The sequence below is a fragment of the Anas platyrhynchos genome, chromosome 2, assembly GCF_047663525.1.
Source record: "Anas platyrhynchos isolate ZD024472 breed Pekin duck chromosome 2, IASCAAS_PekinDuck_T2T, whole genome shotgun sequence".
Lineage (NCBI taxonomy): Eukaryota > Metazoa > Chordata > Aves > Anseriformes > Anatidae > Anas > Anas platyrhynchos.
The window spans coordinates 62,824,581-62,844,914 of NC_092588.1; the positions used below are offsets into that span (position 1 = coordinate 62,824,581).

A 20,334-nucleotide genomic window follows, 5' to 3' on the forward strand; every position below is an offset into this window, starting at 1 on the left:
GGTGGTTCAGGACCCCAGCGTGGCTGGTAGGAAATACATCACTGAATTTCTGCAAGCTATGCCAAGGGTATTACCCTGGAAAACACATTATAAAACATTCAGCAGTTGAAGTAAGCAGTAGCAACTTTCTATTTTCTAAGGCTTTTATTGGGATAGTAAGATATCTGTGTGTCCAAAGATTGAGATGCAAAAAAGCAAAGTTGGTCAATTTACTGCTCTGTTTTATGACAAGCACCTGAAGGTTGTTTGTTTTGTTTCTGAATGAGACAGCAGATGTGTGACATCTCTGTCAGAGGTAGTTACTAGAGGAACCTTGGGAAATGGTGATTAGTGTCATGGCCACTTAGCAGGTCCCTTTGCCTCTGCTTTGCTTAATGGTGTTCCCTGTCTAGCTTTTCACCTGCTGCGTGCTTCCCCCTCCTCCTTCTCCTTCCTCACTCAAGCTGTTTGGCACCTTTTAACTTTTAAGCAGCTCAGGAATCGCACTCAGGTGAGATCACTGGAGCCTGGGAGGTGGGAACTTCCATAGGTCCTTGCGGGGACCAGGACCACAGGCTGTAAACTCCCCCAAACCTGGGATTGTTTCCTGGTATGTGCAGAGCTTTGCACTTTGGTCCTAATCTCACATCCAGCTGCTTGTATAATAAAAATAACTTCCCTGCCTATGCATTACCTGCACAGAACATGCTGGAGTACTACCAAGAGCACTGCCTGAAAGAGAAGCTGCGGTGCAGAATGGTTTTTCAAGTGTGCTGGAGATTTATTTCTAAGAAGGTTTTGGTTTTATAAATGTTTCTCTCAATTCTGCAGTCTCTCTGGGAGCCTTAGACTAGTCCTAGTGACTGGTAGTGTAGAAGATGGGCAAGAGAGAGAACATGGGGTCTGGCAAGGAAAGGGGGAGAGAGAAAGAGAAGATAGCATAAAGAAACAGGAGCAATGAGGAGGTTTGCCTGAATAGCTGGGAACTCCTGCACAAATTTTCTGATGGTAAGAGAAAATAAAACTAAAAACCCTGAGGACAGTTGGAAAAAAAGTCCTTTGGTTCTGTGTGCGCCAGTGCTTCTCATGCCATTCAGAGATTCCCAATCTGATCCTTAAAACTTCTGAGTACGGCTAAGCTTAGAAGCATGAACAGTGACAAGGTGGTCATTACTGCTGAAAATGTCAAAGCATTGAATAATTGATCTTAGCGCCTCCTCAACAACTAAACAATGAATTTCATGTTATGAGCAGATTGTTTACGGTGCTGGTAATTAAACCCCAGTGCAATATACATTTAAAAATGCAGCGCTTCCTTGCTGAGCAGTTTAAGCCAGAGCACGAATATTGACTTCTACCACAAATACTGTACAAATATCTGCAGTTCTCATTTGACTTGAAGATGAAGCCACACTCCTAATAACAGTTTTCTAGTACTCTAAATAGAGAAGGAGTGTGACTGCATGGGTAATCTGCCACCAAAGAGATGGGCTATGGGATCGCTTCATTTTATATGATGGCCGTGCTTTTTCTTTATAAATTTTGGAGGGGAGAGGAAAGGTCGTCCTTTATTAATGGCATAGCATCATTCCAATGTGCCAAAAGTGCTCAAAAGGTCTGCACCTCTAAACCTTTATATGGAAAGGAGAAATACTGTCGCTTTGGATTTCTTTATTATAGTAGGATTATTTCAGCCTTAAAAGAACTTACACACACATTCCTTTTCAGCCTTTCAAGAGAGGTTTTGTTTTGTTTTCCACCCTCCTGTTTTCCAAAATAAACTACAAATCTGTAATTTAGAAGCCTCCTTCAGACTAGGACATATCAGAATAAAACCTCTCTCACTGCTGGTTCCAGCAAATTGAAAAAACACAGTAAATTAGGACAGCAGGTGGCAGGTTGGCACCATTGGTGAGTGCCATATACTGGAAATACACATCTGAAAATCTGAGTTTGTCCCAGTATGGATAAAGCAAGAGAGATCACATCCATCCCTGGAAACACAAAGTGTATAGCACCTCCAAATGCAAAGGATTTTTACCTCATTCTTGCATGTCACCTTTCCTGCTAAGACTTTTAAGTGTTTTGGCTTTAGTTTTCTTTATTTTGGTGAGCTCTGGTTTTGCCTCCTTTCCTGAAAACTGCTGTTGCTTTGTCTTCCCCATTCATATTCTTTTTTCTTTCTTTTTTGCTGCATGGAGACTCTCTGCTGTACAAGTGTAAGTATTTTTTTAGCTCTGCTGTTTCTGGCCTACTTGTTTGCGTTTTTGTGCTCCATTTGCCTCTGTACTACTGTGTTAGTCTCCTGGGAGACTCTAGTGCCATCCATCTGCACTTACAAAAAGAAATAGGCAGCAGTTTAGGAATGAGATTGGATTTTACAAGAAGGCTCAGCCAGCACAGCCTTTGAATTTAAAGCATCCCTTGACTTTGAAACCAAACCAAAGCAGAGTGCTGATGAGATCTAAGCAGCAGTGTTGCTGCTCAGAAAGAGAATCCATCACTTGGGTTTTCTGTTCAAGCATCACTCAGCTTGATGAAACAACGGCTTAAGAGTGAGCATAAACTAGGGTTTTCTTGACATAGCAAGTTCCAGGTGGAAGAGATGTCATGGGTTATCTCTGAGTTTGGGCAGGTGTGTTTTCTTTGTCTGATTGAATCGCTTTGAGATTTTGAATGCTCTTCTCACCTGCTGCCACCCTTAATGTCTTCTCAAAGATAAAAATCCTTATGTAGTTTTGCAGGAAAAAGAGCTGGGAGGAGATGGGTTGTGGAGCTGAATTTTGAGAGAGAGGGAGAAGTTGTTCATTAATTCAAGTCTTTCAAGAGGGCGATGACAGGAGAGTCATGGAGGATCTCTATTAGGATTGAATATAAATGATTCTGGAGGAGGAGGAGAAAAAGGTGGGAATGGGCACATTCCTGAGCACTGAGAGCAGTTCCCGTTAACTGTATCATTAAGGGATGTAGTGTCTAAGACCCTGTTGCTAAAGTCGTATAATTTTCTAGCACTGGAAACAAAGCTTTAAGCATTTAAAATGTGATCTTAGTTGTTTTTAAGCCCTAAGAAACTGATGTTCTTCCATATTCAGTAATACAACTTAAGAAAACTCAAGAGTGTTCAGATAGCTTTGTGAAGAAGGGAGTCAAGAAGAAATCTGGAGCAGTGATCCATTTAAGAAGAGATCTTAGGAGTTTAAAGGTAGCTTGGACACATGAAACTGCCTAACTCTAAATTGGCCTCTATGTACACCTGAGGGGTAACTCCATGGAGCCATCCCCAGAGAGAGCTGTGGCATGCAGACTTCCACGAGGGCTTCTGAGAAATAGAGGTACACAGTTAATCTTTTGAGCTGTTCTGCCAGGCAGCCTGCAGTGTGCTCACAGAAAAGTAGGCAAAGCAAGGAAAAACTTCAGGAGGTGGCCTGCTGTGGTGGAAAGTTGCTGGAAGATGTGGAGGCTGTCAAGGAGGGGAGGTTGATGCCAACAGCTATTCCCCTGGACAGGCCTTGGCTTGAAAGGTGAGGCAGTAGAGCTGAGCTGTGTTTGTATGGCCAGAGGTGGTGTGAAGGCACAAGCTGTGCGTGTGCCCAACCTGAGCTGCTTCCTTCAACTATGGGAAGTGGGGCTGAGACTGAGGAGAGCCAAGATCCTCCCCTAGGAGTTCAGACATCTCCTCTGGTAGTGAGACGTGCTGTGCTGCTGTAGCATGCTTCACACTGGCTGAGATATGAAGCAGAGATTGTTTAATATTTTGTAGAAGGAGCACACTGGCCTATTTAAATTAGTGCTTTGACCCATTTTGTTCTGCGTGCTCTCTAGAAGTTTCACTTAACAAGAAGTGTTTCATCTGTGCACTTCCTAAACAGGCTAGAAAACAGAAGGTTTTCCAATAAAAGTGTGTGCGTAGCTGCTATATTCATGCTGTTAAAACAAATGGCAGGCATCTCTGTCCCTCTGCCTTTATCCCCAGCAACCAAGCTGCTGATGGATCATGCCAGGCTGACGGGAAGTTACAGCAATGATAAAGGGTTATGAGCACCAGCACTAGCTCTGCAGGGTCATCTGGGGGCTCTTTCTCATTTAGGAAGGAAGATGGAGTCATCCTATTCCTGGCTGTCAGGGGGATCTTGGAGAGTTAAGTCACTACACAGAGGCCTCAAAACTTGCCCAGTGCAGGGCTCTCAGCTTGTCTGCATTTGTCCAAGAGCACTCCGGACAAGGACGTGCAGTTCCTGAGTAATCAGAAGTCTCCTGTCAGCATTGTTTCCTGTCTTCCTTCCTGATCTTCTTCAGCACATGAATCGCAGCATTATCCTGATGTAATTTCCAGTTGCACCACCAGAAAGAAGTTGCAAGCAGACCAAAATGAGTGTAAATATACATTAACAGGAGAAATAGGGTGCAGATGGAAGTGCAACTGGTGGTGACTCCTAATTGCTGTACCCCAAATGCTGGGCTGCTTCAGCTCGTCATCGCATGAGGTGCAAATGCCTTCAGCTGTTCCAGTTTCGTTTGAGCCCAGTTTTATCATTTGACAAACCCTGCATTTGGTTTATTGCTAGCTCTCAAAGTAGCATCTGACCTTTTACTGCAGTAAGCACTTTGCCTGCTCATTAGTTTTGTGGTACATCTCCTCAGGTAGCAAGCGATTTCCTGTCTGATCACAAAGTTACTTTATTATGAACTGATGCTTGTCAAATGTCATGTAGAAACCTGCAGCTGAAGGTATCTTTTTCTCCCAGTGATATTCATGGTAGCAAAAACACAGCTCTGTCGCATGGGCAGTGCTATCACTGCCCGCTCTGTAATCTGGCTGCCCATTTCTGATGTTGAGAAGACAGGTAATACCTCTCCCGTTCTAAAAATCTGTCATAACCCCGAGCAAAACCCTGTGAATAGTAACATAATAATCCTTCTCACTACTTCAGATGGGAACATAAATTCAGTACGTGTGAGCGTGGGCACTGAACTTTCCATAAGGAAAAACTATTACATGCCTAACTTTAAAAATTCACAATGCCTGAAGTTTCAGTACCAGCTATGCCTTTTCTGGCTCTCCTAAAACTGATAATACTAAAACTGATTAACTATTCTGTTGATGAATTGTGAGCTGTAACAAAACCCAGCTTCCTGACTGGCACTCCACATTTGAAGTCATTAGATAGGGCTAGAAGGTAAGTGGAAGTATTCGAAGTATACAGATGTCACTGAAGCCAGCGCATATGACTCTGCCACAAAGAGAACCTATCTTTACAGTAGCCAAATAACTTTAAATTAACTCCTTGGGAAACATGCGGCTCAGCTGTTGGTTTACAAGGCTCACAATGCTGAGCTACGTTAAAAGGTTCAGAATTGATAACACACTGTTTCCTGTAGCAAAAAGTCTTTATTGCCACACAGACTTTCAGAAGAGGTTAGGTAAGAAAATAAGGGCAGCTTTCTTCCAAAAATAACAAAACCAGGTCTTAAGTCTGGGTATTTGTGCTCTAAAGGCAACATACTCCTTTTTCTGGTAATGGGAAGGTGAGAAGAAGAATAGCACATAACTTATTGTAGATACACTGCATGTATGTAAAGGCAACTTTACAACTTAGCATATCTAAAGTCCAGGGAGGTTGTATGTTTGCTGGTGGTATCGCTAACCCTGGCATGGTATTTATGGTATTTTGAAGGGCTGCGTGCTCCAAGACTATATTTTCCTAGGGAAGCTTGGTGAGCTGTGTGATTGTATCCAGAGGCATAGACACCTGGATTTTAATCATTCCCAGAGGCATGTCACTAACTGAGGAATTGTATTTTGTGTCAAAAGTAAAGGCCAGAAAGAACAAGGAAGAGACAGTCGATGGTATTGTCGTTAACTGCAATAGAAGACACAGTAATTACTTAAGTTTTCTGTGCCTCGTAATCCCATATGCAAAGGTGTGGTTTTAATAGTTACCTTGTTTTACAGTTGGGGATCAATGAATTAATGCTTGGACAATTAAATTAATTACCCTGTTTACAACATACGATTTTAATGGGAAGAATAACTGCCTCCCTGCTTCAAAGTCAGTTCAACAAAATGCCAATTTAGAAAAAGTTATGAATGTTTGAGAAGGGGAGGAAAAAAAAACATTCCTTCCTGCTATTAAATCCAATCAGATCTCGAGAGCAGATTTGCTGTGTAGAAAGGAAAAAGTGTTCCTTGTTATTTCTTCTGTCTGCTGAAGTCCTTTGTTTTTGTTTTATATTGACAGATGACTCCTAAGTCAAAAAGGAAAAGCATCCACAGCAGAATGCTCCGGCCGGTGTCCAGAGCTTTTGGTAAGTGAGAATTTCTTAAAACCTTTCTGCTTCTTTGCTTGCTGAGATTCTTCTAGATAGTTCTTTATTCAGAAGCACAGAAGACTGTCCCTCCCTCCGGAGTGCATTTGAGGCCATGTTGCTTGCTTTGTTTCCTGAATCTTCTGGTGTGTCTGGTAGTAAGTGCTTGCTCGCCATGCTCTGTCTGCTCATGAACGTGTTGTGGCTGAGCACATTCTCTAAATGTGTTCATATCTGTTTACCCCCAAAGAGAGGAATGGCATTGTCTTTTTGTTTTAAACAGCATGTTAAGTCTAATTAGAAAGTTTTGATTTCTCTTAGAAATGGAATTTGATCTAGATAAAGCACTGGAAGAAGTACCTATCCATATAGAAGACCCACCGTTTCCTTCCAGCAGGCCGGACAAACGAACTTCTGGATTCATTTCAGAGCTGCCATCAGAAGAAGGGAGAAAACTCGAACACTTCACAAAATTAAGGCCCAAAAGGAATAAAAAGCAGCAGCCCAGCCAAGCAGCAGTGAGTCTACATTGAAATCCTGTTGGTGATGTTGTCTGTTGATTGCTTTTTGCCATGAGTCACGTCTTGCAAAGTAATGAGGACAAATGTTAAAGTTTAAAAAGCTATAAGCAACTTCTTAGTTTTTCTTCTGGTATTCAGGTATTTCAGTGTGCAATCCCCATTACAATCCCTGTGTCTTGTTTGACACAGCCTAAGCCCAGGGTTGCTTTTATCCTTTTTTATTTACTTCTGTTTTTTAATGGGAGCAGTTTCTGGAAGTACATGGAGCTTTCACAGGAAGCTCATGAAATACAATGAAACATTTCTATTACATTGCAAGGGTTTAAGTCCTATTTTTTTTTTTTCTGCCTGCTTCAAGACTTGGTAACTTGGCATGGATCCCTATTTCTGTCAGCTCTCAGAGGAGCTACCCTGTGACACCCAGCTTCCCACAGCTCCCTAGCTGAAGGTGATGTTTGGGCCAGCAAATCTGCATAGTCACAGATCTGCTTTTCATGCTGGAGCCTGCCTTAGAAAAGCGAAACAGAGCACTATCTGTCTATTAAAGGCATTGGTGTGAACCCAAGTATACGTGTATGGAGTTCCCACAGTTCCATTTCCTTGGCATACCACATCAATGAAGATTCATTTCTGTAATGGTATATCCTCAGGGTATGTAAGGACAGATCTGGAGGAGTTACAGAGCTATCTCCTGGCAACAGAGCAGAGCTGATATGATAAAATAACCCTTATCTAGGGGCAGATATTGCTTCTCTGAATTATAATGCCTAGTAATGAATGTCTGTGGCCTCGTCTGCTGCCTTAGGATTGTTGGAAGAGAGGACCCTTGAAAATTTCCTTAATGCTGGGAAAGATCACATAAGGCAGGTTTTTGCACCACTTGGGAGTGGAGAAACCTTGAAGGAAAGGGGGATATGCAAGCCAACTTTCCATTCCCGTGCCCTTTACAGAGAAGTATAGAGGTAGAAGGAGCACAGACTGGTCTTCACGTTGTAGGGAAAATGCATCTGTGTTTACTCCATCTGATTCCAACTGTGCAGAATGCACGTGTTTTCCCCCTTGCTAAACTTGCTTCCCGTCTGAACATGCTCAGTGCATCCTGTGCCACCTGCGTAAGCGTGGGGAAGGAGAGGGGGCATGGGAGGACAAGTGCTCTGCTAATAGGCTGGCAACCAGAAAATAAAATATCTTGCTTGACAGAAACAAAAAGTTTACCTCTTGTTAAGAGGAAGTGCTACTTCCCATGACAAAGCAATGTTCTGGGAACACTCATCCATATTGAATTAATTAGGAAATAGGGGGTTAATAGTTGCAGAAATTGAAACAAACTTCTTTTTTTTTTTTTTTTTACTTAAACTCATTTGTCCTTGTCTGGTTTTATGGACCATTTAATTCCTTAGTTGTTCAGACCTAATAACAAATCTAAACAAAACTTTAAAAGACTTGAGATGTTTGCTTGATGCTTCCAAAAATGAGACAGACAAATTTTCAAGTCTGGAGTCACAAGTGGACTCTGTTATTGTTTGCAGGGTTGATTTGCTGATGTTTTTGCCACTTTGATGCTATAGAAAGCAATGGCTAGAAGCACTTGAGAAGCAAGAGGCTCAATCTCAGATCCACACTTTGCCCAGTATGGATCTGGGATTTCAGTCAAGGTTTTGTGTTTTTTGCCCTTGCAAGTCATGATTTTCATAGCCAAATTTATGGCTTCATGTCCACCCAGAACAAATGTTTTGGGGGTGTGGTAACTGAATCAAAAGATTAAACTATTTGCATAGCTTTTTTCTTTAAACTTTTATACTGCTTAAAGCAGGACTGTTTGGTTGTTTCCTGTTCCCATTATTTCCATTGGGTAATTTAAGGAATCTCAAATGATGATAGCTGTACTTCTCTGGCTTTGCTGGAAAACAGACTTGTACTCTCTGAGTTGCTGTAGCCTGGAAGCTAAAAAGGAGAAAATGTAAATTTTTAACTTGGAGTAGATGGGCAGAAGAAAGCTTTATAGCTCTGTCAGGGTGTATACTGAAGTGTATACTCTGAAATGAGTGTTGAGAGAAAGAGAATAGAAGAACTCAGCATCCCTGGTAAGCTTCTACATAATATGATGAAATGGTTGTTTATAATTTAGTTTTTGGTAAGATCTTCACCTGATGGGTTCTTCAATCATGTGTGAAGATCTAGTACAAGAAAGAGATGAGCACGTAACAAGCAGACTGTGATTCACTTTATTTCTTCTTTCAAGCCTGATTCTTCCTTAGTGAAGAACATAGAGGGCTCACCTTTAAAGTCAGGCTAAAAGAAATGTGATAAACACAAACTAACCACCTTTCCCCTTTTCTTTCCCCTTCCCCTAGCATTAGGAGCCTAAGAGATGAAATAAGTGAGAGTTTAGTCTTCTACTTTAACATTGAACACTAACAGGCATTAAAATAAACATCTGTAAAAAAATTCTGTGCCTTGCATACCTTATTAGACCCTCAAATTTGTGTACATCCTTAGTACATTTTTAGGAATTTGCTGCTTTTTCGGTTGCAAAATATTTTCTGTTTTGAGGTAGATCTCATTTGCAGTGGATTATTGGATTCTTGCATTGCTTCAGGAAATGGACTTGCCTTTAATACATAGATGCTTTTTCTTACTGTCTAGAGAAACAGTTTAATATTCATCCTTAGAAACCATCAGATACTTTCTTATTTCTGCTGATGTCAGTGTCAACCACATTTTGTCAGGGAAGTCAAACACTTACCTTGGGACACTGATATGACCACTGATACGACCAAAACAGATGTCAGGGCATGCATGGTTGCCTAGGTTCAGATCTTCCATCTGAATCTTCATCTTCAGATCTTCCATCTAAATAAAATCTCTGGAAAGATAACAATGGTGACAAGAGTTGGAAGTCTGAGAAATCATTGTGCTTCTTAGGATAAAATTTTTATTTTTATTTTTTTTAGAAACCATGCACTTTTTTAAATTGAAAACACGCAGGTAATAGAGCAGTCTTTACCAAATAGCCTCTTGTCTGATTAGAATTACATTCATACAGTAAGTATCAATAAAGTATTAATTGTTATCTCTGGTGACCAGGTAAATACTAGGCTTCTAACAGGATTCAGCCACTGGAAGCTAAAAAGTTTCACAGATGTGTCAAAGCTTTAGTTCATATGCAGTCTGTCTTCTTGGATTAATGAGGCTGCGTTTTATGTTAACTGAGTTTTTAGAGTGTTTGTTTTTATTTTTAGAGGGTTGGAAACAAGTCTGTATTCCAGCTGAAAAGGGAAGCTAGGATTACCCTGAACTGCTGTGGCAACTAGCAGGTTCCTTGACTTAAATTATTTCAAATCATGAAACCTACTATTTTGTGGCAGACTGATTCCTGGTCATCAGCACTACCAAGAATACAACTGGGTTGGGTCTTGTGGCATCCTTTGTAGTCACCTGAAAGGGTTTCATATGTCCTTTAAATTGAAGGAAGTTTCTCTGCTCGTAATAGAGCTTTTCATCAAAGCCACATACGGGAGCTAGACCATATGCAAACTCCTTCCAGGAGATGGCATGTTTGATCTTCAGGAGGCTACAGAGACACCAAGTAATCTTCACAGGGCCTTGGTGGTTGGCAGGTACTGCTAACTCAGCTTCTTTTAGATGTCTTCAGTCATTCACATTCAAAATATGGATGCTGAAACCAAAGAAAGGGGGCAGGTTTTCAGATGCTTGGTGAAAATCTGTGTTTGATTCCTGGAGTGAAACACCGGATCCTGTATTTAGTCTCTCTGCTACTGGATGTTGTGGATTGAATGAATTTTAAAAGGCTCTGTTAGCCCACTGGAGCTCTGTTTCTAAATCTCCAAATCCAGAACATAGTTTTTCTCTGAACAGAGAAACAAATAGCTGTTGACAATACTTCCTCTGGTTCCTCTTCCTTCTGTCAGGTATCTGCTGGAGTGGCTCCAGAGGGGGATCAGAACGGTCTCATGGGAAGAGTGGATGAAGGCGTGGATGAATTTTTCACTAAGAAAGTCACAAAAATGGATACAAAGTAAGTTAATTTTAAAAAAATAATAATTAAAATAAACTATCCTGATAGCTGGGAAAGTAGCAATTCTAAGTCGTATTTGATTTCTGCTCCCAATATTCAGGGTTGCTTTTGTAAAAGTCAGAAAATACCTTAATAGTCTAAGATACTGTGAATTCAATTACCCTCCATTAACAATGACTACTTTGAAATAAATTGCTTTGGTATGCCATGTGGAGAGGATTATTGACTAGCAGGTATTTGTATAACTCAGTTGGCTTCGTATTACCCTTCAGTGGAGCTCATTAGAGCTGAAGCAGAGTGGTGTATTGGTTGAGGCTCTCCTCTCTAGTGCCAGTAGTGCCCACATGGATGTGGCTATCTAGTAAGGATTGATTAGGCACACTGTTGGGGTCAATAACAGTAGATTTATGCTGTTTTAGAAATAAAGATACATTTAACCAGTTTGTAGTACTCCAGATTTAGGAGATATATTTGTTTAGAAGATATATGTGTATTTATCTAGTTTTATATAGGGGGAAAAATCTGGCTTACACAATTGCTTTGTGCCTGGTTGTTTATTTGCAAGTGCATGCATCTAGAAGTTCTGTCATTAATGTATGCTTGGGTTTATACATTAATGCATACATCAATACTTCCAGAAATAAATGAGAAAGCTAGGGCAAATTCTGGACAGCTTGGAGTGACCCCTTCTGTGCTGTATGAGATGTCCATTAAGGAAAATGGTAGGTGTGAGCTGGTAGACAGCAGTGGCAGGAAAAGCAAGTGTTTTAAAGTCAGTGTGTTGCAAATATTTGTAGTGACATGTGAAGCCATGTGTGACATACTCTGTGTAGTGGTAAAATCGTGGTAGCTTTGAAAAATGGATACACCAGGTTAAGTTCAGGGGACTGGCAGGCTGGGGTATCCTCCTGTGCTTCCCTTGGGCTCCTGCCAGCTGCTCATTTCAGATGTCCCTGTGAACTTGCACATCCCACGTGCATGGCTCGGGGATCTTTTGACAGCCCCCATTAGCTGTCTCCATTTGCTCCACCGGTGGCTCTTCCCAGTTGGGGTGCTTGTATGCAGAAAGGCTCTGCTCTGCGCTCAGCTTTCCCCTCAAGTGTGAGTGCTCTGCCTGCAAGATGCAGTTTGTAATTTAGACGCGCCAGCTAATGACTGAGCCCAGGGCAACACATAGATCATACAAAAGGTTGGCTTTGCCCAGGAGAAGTCATTCGGTGCTATTTAAAAGAGAAGGGGGAGGGGAGTGGCGGAGAGATTGAAATGTCCATGTCTTTTATCAGGAGACCGTCAACTAAAAGTTCAGACGGCAGCGAGCCCAGTGAAGCAGGTGATGAGAAGAAGAAAAGGGACTCAAGGAAGAGTGGCTTCCTTAACTTAATCAAATCAAGGGGCTCCAAATCTGAACGTCCACAGACTGTGGTGGTGGCTGAGGAGCCCTCCTCACCCAAGGTTGCTGCGAAAAGCCCAGCTGTGGATACAAATAAGAAGGAGCCAAAACCTGCAGAGCAGAACGGTGGTACGGAGCGATCCGAGGAATTAAAGACGCCAGACTCGCTGGAGGAGGCACAGCCGGATGATGCTGCAAAGGCTGAGAGGGGTGACAGCAAAGGAAGCCCTCAAGGAGGCCGGAGGTATGGCGTGCAGGTGATGGGCAGTGGACTTCTCGCAGAAATGAAAGCCAAGCAGGAGAAGAGAGCAGCCTCTGCTCAGAAGGTGAAGGCAGTTTGATTTCTCTTGAGTTGTTGTAAAAAATGGACGAGAGCTAGGTGTCTCCAGGGGAGGGGCTGCAGGGGCTGGTGGCTGGGGCTTGTCACATCAACCCTGCTTTCCACCAGGGGTTACAGAGCTCTTGAAGGAGGACTGTTCAGTGCTGGCTGGGGTGGTTGAACATGAATGGACCAGGCAGCACACAGGAGAAGACATGCCCTTAAGCCTGCACTTTTTCTCCTTGTGCAGAGGAGGCAAAGCCAGCTCTTGCACTTGATGTCAGGCCACCACAAGCACAGTAGAGGACACGTAACTGTTTGCACATATTACAGAGTAATTTGGGAGCAACTAGTGAGCACAGTTTGGATGTCTGCACTCTATATGATGTGTGGTTTGCTCAAATGTAATGGAAGCATGCTTAGCATAAAGCCAGAAACAAGTGTTTACTGTGGTGCCCTGCACACTGTACCCTCAGGTGTTTGGCAGAGTTAACTACACACTTCTCTTTTGGAAGGTGATGTAGCAAGTTGGAGAGATGTGTCATATTTTAAATTACATATCCCATGCGGTGAAGTAAATCTGGTTTCCAGACACTGTTTATAGCTATTCAGCTCATGGTTTTTTTTTTGTTACATTTCTTAATTTTATGTCCTTTTGTACCACACCTAATTATTCTTATACCTTGGTTTTCTGTGTTTCAAGTACTAACACTCAAAACAATAACACATTTAAAAAAATACACGACCTATTCTCCACAATCTTCATGTTATCCTCATGTTGTAATATCCTCGTGTAACTCCAAAGCTTTTTGTGCCAAAATATTTTGCCTGATGCCCATTTCCCATTGACCTTACCACTGTCAGACCCTGTTTCCTCCCAGCTGCAGTTCTCATGTCCTAAAGTTACCAAAGGATCAGTGATTTCCTCCTTCTCTCTTCCTCTCTGGCATGCTGTCCATTCCTCACCATTTACCCTCAACAATTTGGAAGACGTCACTTCATGGCAAAACTCATCTGCAAGCTTTGCCATGTTTTCCTTTAAAATTCTGCACAGTTACCTAACTGGATCTGAGCAAGACACTCAAATGTTATTTTTACATCTCTTCTCACTCTTAGAGTACTTGCTGTCATGTCTGAACTATTGCTGCAAACCCTGAGGTCTTAATAAGAAGACCTCAGCATATGGCTAATAAGCTATGTGCTCGTTAAAGTGATCCTCTGCACAAAAACGATTTTTCTAAGGAAATGACCTATTCCCACCTTTCTGATTGGTGCCAAGTAGTGCCCATGAATAGTCTCATTGATTTCTAAGACACCAAGTTTTCAAGTAAAATGCTAGATGATTGTAAATAAGACTGTTACAGTCTGCATAAAACACTGGCTTACACCAGATAATATATATATATATATTTATATAATTGCATAAATGGTTTACTTGGTGCTCTTCAATTTCTTAACACTTGTCCTCTAAATTTAGTCCCATCTGGGGTGATGTGTTTGAGGTAGACTGTTAGCAGGCATACTTTTTTTTTTTTTTTTGAAAGTGGAGAGAGTAAAAGTCTGCTTCCATTGATTAGCTTTCACAGCATTGATTGAAAACCTGAATTTCAGCTATCCAAAAGGAAGACTGTTACCTTTTCCCAGTATTATGTTTTTCACCCTTTGAGGTTTTATTTATTTTTATTCTGTTTTGCAAAAGTTGATATTTATAAAAATGCAAAAGTAGGTCATTTGGGGTTGTGTTTGTTTTTTTTTTTAATTTATTTTGTTTTTAATAATAACAAGAAAGCTGAATTGAAATAGGAATCTCTACATGGCAGGGTAGTGACTAGCTATTTCTTAATGTTGCCCCCACCACAGAAAATTGAACTGCTGTTCAAAAGAATTTTTCACGTACTTCATCCTAGATTGCAACAGCAGCCGGTTTAGTTTTGCACTTCCATTTATGACATTCCTGAAGCTGCAAATCATACAGTATCCTGATGGTTGAGCTGCAGAAGAAAGCATCCCACTACTGTGAAATTGCTTAGGATGGATATGACACCAACTTCCCTAATATCTTCAAATTTATCAGAATTCTAGAGTCACAGAAAATTGTATTTTCCTTTAAGGTACAGATGGCTGCTTATATTCTGAGTACTTTTACGTGAAAACAAAGCCAGAAGGAATTTACTATTCCATTCATACCCTCCTGCAATCTTGTTACAGATACAAGTGATGAGCAGGTGCACAGTAGATGGAAAGATGGTAAATGCTTTTTTGTTTTCTTTTGCTTAGAATACAACGTGAGAATTGGCATTAATGGTGGAGATAAATATGTGCAATTAGTGTAACTGCTAGGCATGCCTAAAAAGATCTTTTAGCCCCATCTAGTGTTTACAGGCTGCATTTTTAAATACCTTGAGCAAGACCTAGGAGCAGACAAGCTCATTTGTAACCTGCTTATTCACTTGCTGTTGCACCCAACAGAAGTATTTCCCAATCCTGCACATATAAAAAGTTCCATATAAAAGTAGAGCCTGGTCACTATTTATCTGCATGATAAATTTCCCTGCATTTATCTGACATGACTGAGAGCTTCTCAGGGTATATTTTTGCAGTCAGTGCTTAGTGTTGTCTCAGGACTGTAAGCAGTTTGTAATGTGTGTACACTAGTTAGCCAAACATGCTGACATTGCATTTTTAAAGTACTGCATTAAATGCCAGCACTGGCTTTTGTGTTTGTCTCTGTATGTGGTAGTATTTCCCCAGCAATCCCAAAACTAGAGAGGGAAGTTATAGAAAAAATAGTTTTCATATTGTCCTAAAGCTCTCTTAAAGTCACTTACTGTAGCTAAACCTTTAGCATATATCTTCAATATGTACCTAGAAAAATCATTTTGGTGAAAGTTCATGAGAATTCATATTCCATGAAAAAATTGTTAGTAATTCAGTTGTCAAAGAGTTCGTTTGCTAAGGTATGGGAAAAAGATCCAGTAAATGGAGAGTGGCATTCCCTTCAAAAATATGTAGCCAAGATTGTCTTACAAAGAAATACCTAATTTTAGGAGGTAGAGAGGTGAGAATTGAGCCAAAATGCCATTGACAGACAAGAAATGGGAATAAAAATAAACCTGGAGCTCTCACCTAGTGGTACAAAGCATAACATTCCTGCTAGATTTGGATGGGACTTTGTTTTGTTGATACAGGCAATGTAGCTTACAACTCTAGCTCTTCAAGTCATCGTGTTTCTAGAGTGCTTCTGATGGGAAAACAATTTGTTTTGCTTACATGTGGTTTTTAACATACAGATGACTTCATACTTAAAACCTGTAGTACAATCCCTTAGACTGGATTGCTGCATGGTGTCAAGGTAATTTTACAGGACAGGAAGTTTTATTTTGATTCTAATTGCATCCTCCTTAATGCAGTGTGCCATTTAAGCATGCACCTATCCTTAGAGGAGAGATAGGAAGACAGACACATCCTATACAGGAATTGCAGGCATTCAGCACCTCCATCCTTTTCTTTGTTGCATTAAAGAGTCGCTTTGTTTTAGGAGCTGTGTGATTATATATGAGCAAAATGGAGGTATCCATAAATCTGTAAGGCCAACCATGCTGTTTTCTCTATCACCCCCCAAAATCTGCTTCTCCTAAATTTGCTGAATTACCACCACAGGGGAAAGACACATGGACAGCATATTTAGACATCACTCCTTTATGTTTATACTTACAATACTATTTCAGTCTAAATCTGTGCTCCTGCTACTGTGACTGTTCTCTTCCTTCCTGCCTTTCTGTTGTCCAATTTTTACCTACAAATAGGATACCTTTGGGTCGTAAGCTCCAAAGGACAAGAACTCTCCCTTTTTTTAGAGGTGGTGAAAATCCAGCAGCCTTTGTGATGTGTCACTTTAAACACTTTTTAATAATAAGATCTATTTGTTTTTAAAACAATCCTGTAAATACATGAGTGCTGCTACTTCTGGAGTTGTAAGCTTATCTAAAATACAAAGTTATTTTTGTACGTGGAAGAGCATAAGGTCCATCCATAGCAGTCTTACATTCAAAATGCAGATCTTTGGAAAAAATACTTTTCCTTTTAAATCTAAATGAAAAATGTTTAAATATGAAGCTGTCTTTGGAGAAAAGACTTTATTAGTTTCAATTCCTGTACATTAGTAGACCTGTCACTTAGGAGGCAATGTGTCACTGCAGTTTTGCTAGGCATCAATGCTAGTGATCAATTCAGTGTAATTTATTTTCCACTTGGATTTCCAGGACATGGAGAATAAACAAGGAAGTGCATTCAGCGTCAGTACTTGCACAGTGTTTTTTTTTGCCTTAGGGTTTCCAAATCAGTGCTTTTTTTCTAACAGAACCACCAAGTTGTATTAATCATAGATCTATTATTAACATGAGACCTTTTATCATTCTTTCAGAAACTTGGAAATGACACAGCTTCCAGGGAGTCTTCTGACACAGCGATGAGCTCAGAACGGTTGGATGGAAGCGGTACAGGTACAGTCTGGGTTTCCTGGTATAAACTCTTTCTGGAAAAAAAAAAACAAAAGTTCAAAATCACTCCTTCCTCCTCGAATTATGTACCTAACAATTGCTTAAGCAAAACACGAACTTACGCTAAGTGAACAAGATTAAAAACAAGCTTGCTTTTGTACTGTGTTTGACAGTGCTGCTTGTCAAGTCAGCTCGAGAGCTGTGTTGATGGCTGGTTGTTTTACTCCTGTGCTTCATGCTGCAAAGGAGGGAAAGGAGTCGGTGTATGTGCCTCAGGCTCCTTCTAATGGGTCGTGATTTGTAACAGAATTGGCAAAGCTAGAGCTGAACCCAGGAGCCAGCAAAAATATCTGCACACAAAGTGAAACTCCTGAATACATCTGAAGACCTCAGTACAACCAGTTTGCAAGGTTAATAGTAGTCAGTGTGGGTACCAGCTTGAGTAGTCCCAGCTTCTGGTTATCAGAAAACACATCTCACAGGCAATGGAGGTTGGCTTTTCCCAGGCTTTAAATGGCTTGAGCAAAATCAGGGCTGTCTGCAAAGCTGTGGAGGCCCAGGGATGCTGCCTGCATGCAGAAAATACTTAAATAAACTTGGTACTTACAGCACTGAATCACTCTCCAGCTAGGCCTGCTGTGTACTGGCTGAGGGCTCTTGTCAGGCTGTAGTGCTGGGCCCTGGAATGGCAGTGCTTTCTTTACCACTTTTGCTTGAGAGCTCTCCAAGGCTGCTCTTTGCTATTGTGGCCACAGTTTGTCTTTGGCTTGGGTTAATTTATTTCAACTTGCTGGGTTCTAATAATATTAGCAGGCCTGAGGTTAGGAAGGCAAGAAAGAGAGTTAATGGAAAATTGCTGGATGTTGCTACAGGAAGACTACAGATCATGATTCAGAAGGAGAATAAGTTGTTGTTGATATTATTTTTATTTATATTTATTTCTTCATGCCTGGGTATCACCTGCTCTTTTGTATGCACATAGACACAGGTGGAGAGAGCATCCTGCTGCTTTGCTGACAGCACAAAGGTTTATTGCATGCCTGCAGACATGAACTCCCCCTCTCACACACTCGCACAAATACATACTTAGGCACACAACTCTCACTAGTTAGCCAGAGTTTAACTCCGGCTGGGCTGAAAAACAGCTATGCAGGCTGGAAGAATGTATTGGAGATTGGCTTGCAACAAAATACATCCAACACGCCTCTCCCGTTGCCACTAAAATGCCTGTGCTCAGCACTCTCATAACAAGCAGGGTTTCTGGATGGGAATAGCAGGTAGGTAGGTCAAGGGAAGTCTGTGAGCTTTGCCAGGTACCAAGGCAACCAGTCTGCATTTCGGTTAGTCTGTCGTTCGGTTCCTGAGAATAAAGATGGGACAGTTGTTGAAAGTCCCAAGCTAGCATACAAGTTTCAAGATTATCGTTACAGCTGAGATGTGCAAGCTTTCGGTGTCCTCAAAGCTGCAAAGTAGGAAAGTGGGGCAGGCATTTTGCTTGTTTGCAACCTAATGTCCAGCAGGCTTTCTACCAACTGGCATAGCTAAATAAAACTGATTCATCTCTTGGAAATGAATGTAGTTTTATGCATAAATACTTAGATCTTTGTTTGGGATAATATGTTGATAAGCCTGCTAATGTGTAGGAACTGTAGTCCCTATACAGCGTTATTACATTTATCAAAATATTATCTAAAGAACACTTTAATCTCTACCGAGTTTCCAAATCTCCTCTAGAGCTTGCTAAAAGCAACAAATAACAAGACGTAGCCTGCTGTTCACAGGTTTGGGATTAATTTTCTGGGCCAGGATTTCTCTGTTGATTTTGGACAGCCAACCCTTTGTCTGTAGGGCTGCCTTTTCTACTGATCCAGTGCTGCTTTCTCAGCAAGTAGGCCGTACCATCTGCTCCCACAAAGATGAAGGGAGCACAAAGTCCAGCCAGCCATCAACCTAAATGTATTAAAAAGGCTGGAGGTGCCATTGCCTCTGAGGCGATTGAATTATGTTGTTTAGCACGTGTAGAATCAGTGCGTCTAGATGCTCCGCTTGCAGTGATTCTAAATGAGATACCAGGGGTCACTTTGCAATTGCTACCCAGCTGTGTGAGTGTATATGTGAATGAGTAAAGGTATGTTCTACATGAGGGCTCTGTGTACCTGCACCTGAATTTACATTTCTGTTTATTTTAGTGCCTAAACTCCAGCAGACCCTTCCAGAGAGTCGGTTTGCCTCCAATAAAGGTGACTCCGTCTCAGCATCATCTGAAAAAAATGCAAAAGCTGAACCAAAGGCAGAAGCTGCAGCGAAAGCAAGAGGTTCTTCCAATACGACCAGCCCCAAACCCCCACCGCAGTCTGCAAAGCCCAGCCTGGCAGGACGACCCACGGTGCCACAGAAACCACGCTCTGCCTCTCGTACCGGTGAGGAGCAATTCTGGGTGTTCTTAGCCCCAGCTGGGTACTTCTGCACGGAGTTTGGGTGGGCCTTGAAGGAGGCACCCAGGGCCACATCCTGGACAGGAGTTAAATGTAGAGGGAAAGGCTCTTCGGTCTCTTGTTCTTGTCTTGTTTCCTTCTTTTCCATCTCCCTCTGCCCTAATTCAAATAAACTTATTAAAACATTTTAGCCTGTCATAACACCTGGCTTTAAATACTGAAGTCCTTAGGGGCTTTCTGGCAGGCTGCTCTGAGCCCCATGAGCAAATGCCTGTTATTCCTAATAATTAACACAAACTACTGTTTCTCACTCTTTTCCCTTGTTTTGCCCGTGATTCTTTTCTTATTGCTTTTGATTGGAAATAATTGTAGCTGTACTTTTATAACCCTTGCTAGGCTGCCAGCAGAATGGCTGTTAATTTCAGCTCTGTCCTAATCTCCTGCCCAGACGCTACCTGAAGATTTCCAGTAGCTTCAGCAGATTTCCTATACGCTGTCTGTTCGCTATTTAATAGGCCAGTGACACAACCCCTTCTTTCCAAAGCATAACCACGGCAGTAGAGAGGAATTACATGCTAGTTACTCACTCTCCCAGTGGCTACGGCAAATAGAGCTTATTAATTACCACTGACTGAAAAATGGGAGCACAGCCATTTGTAAGAGCTCTCCGACCTCCAGGCTTTTCCCATGCTCACCACTGACCTTAAAAAGATGTAATTTCTGCTGGGGGTGAGGGGGCAGCTGGATGTTACAGCTTCTTCCCTGCCCTTGGTGTGTACCTGAGCATTACTTGGTCTGTGTCTGCACTCTAGTGGGTATTTATTTTATTGGTCATTTAAAAAATGG

The 20,334-nt window shown here is 41.5% G+C and overlaps 1 protein-coding gene across 8 annotated transcripts in view; it reads left to right on the plus strand.

Annotated features, from left to right (window-relative positions):
• Positions 1-20,334, plus strand: part of CARMIL1 (capping protein regulator and myosin 1 linker 1) — a 183,478-nt gene that overhangs the window by 155,033 nt on the left and 8,111 nt on the right. For all 8 annotated transcript variants that reach the window (XM_072034847.1, XM_072034848.1, XM_038174389.2 and 5 more), the window contains 6 exons: positions 6,219-6,285; positions 6,607-6,803; positions 10,739-10,845; positions 12,129-12,561; positions 16,978-17,056; positions 19,243-19,473. In XM_072034847.1, the coding sequence (XP_071890948.1) occupies positions 6,219-6,285; positions 6,607-6,803; positions 10,739-10,845; positions 12,129-12,561; positions 16,978-17,056; positions 19,243-19,473 (1,114 nt within the window). The remainder of the gene's footprint in view (positions 1-6,218; positions 6,286-6,606; positions 6,804-10,738; positions 10,846-12,128; positions 12,562-16,977; positions 17,057-19,242; positions 19,474-20,334) is intronic.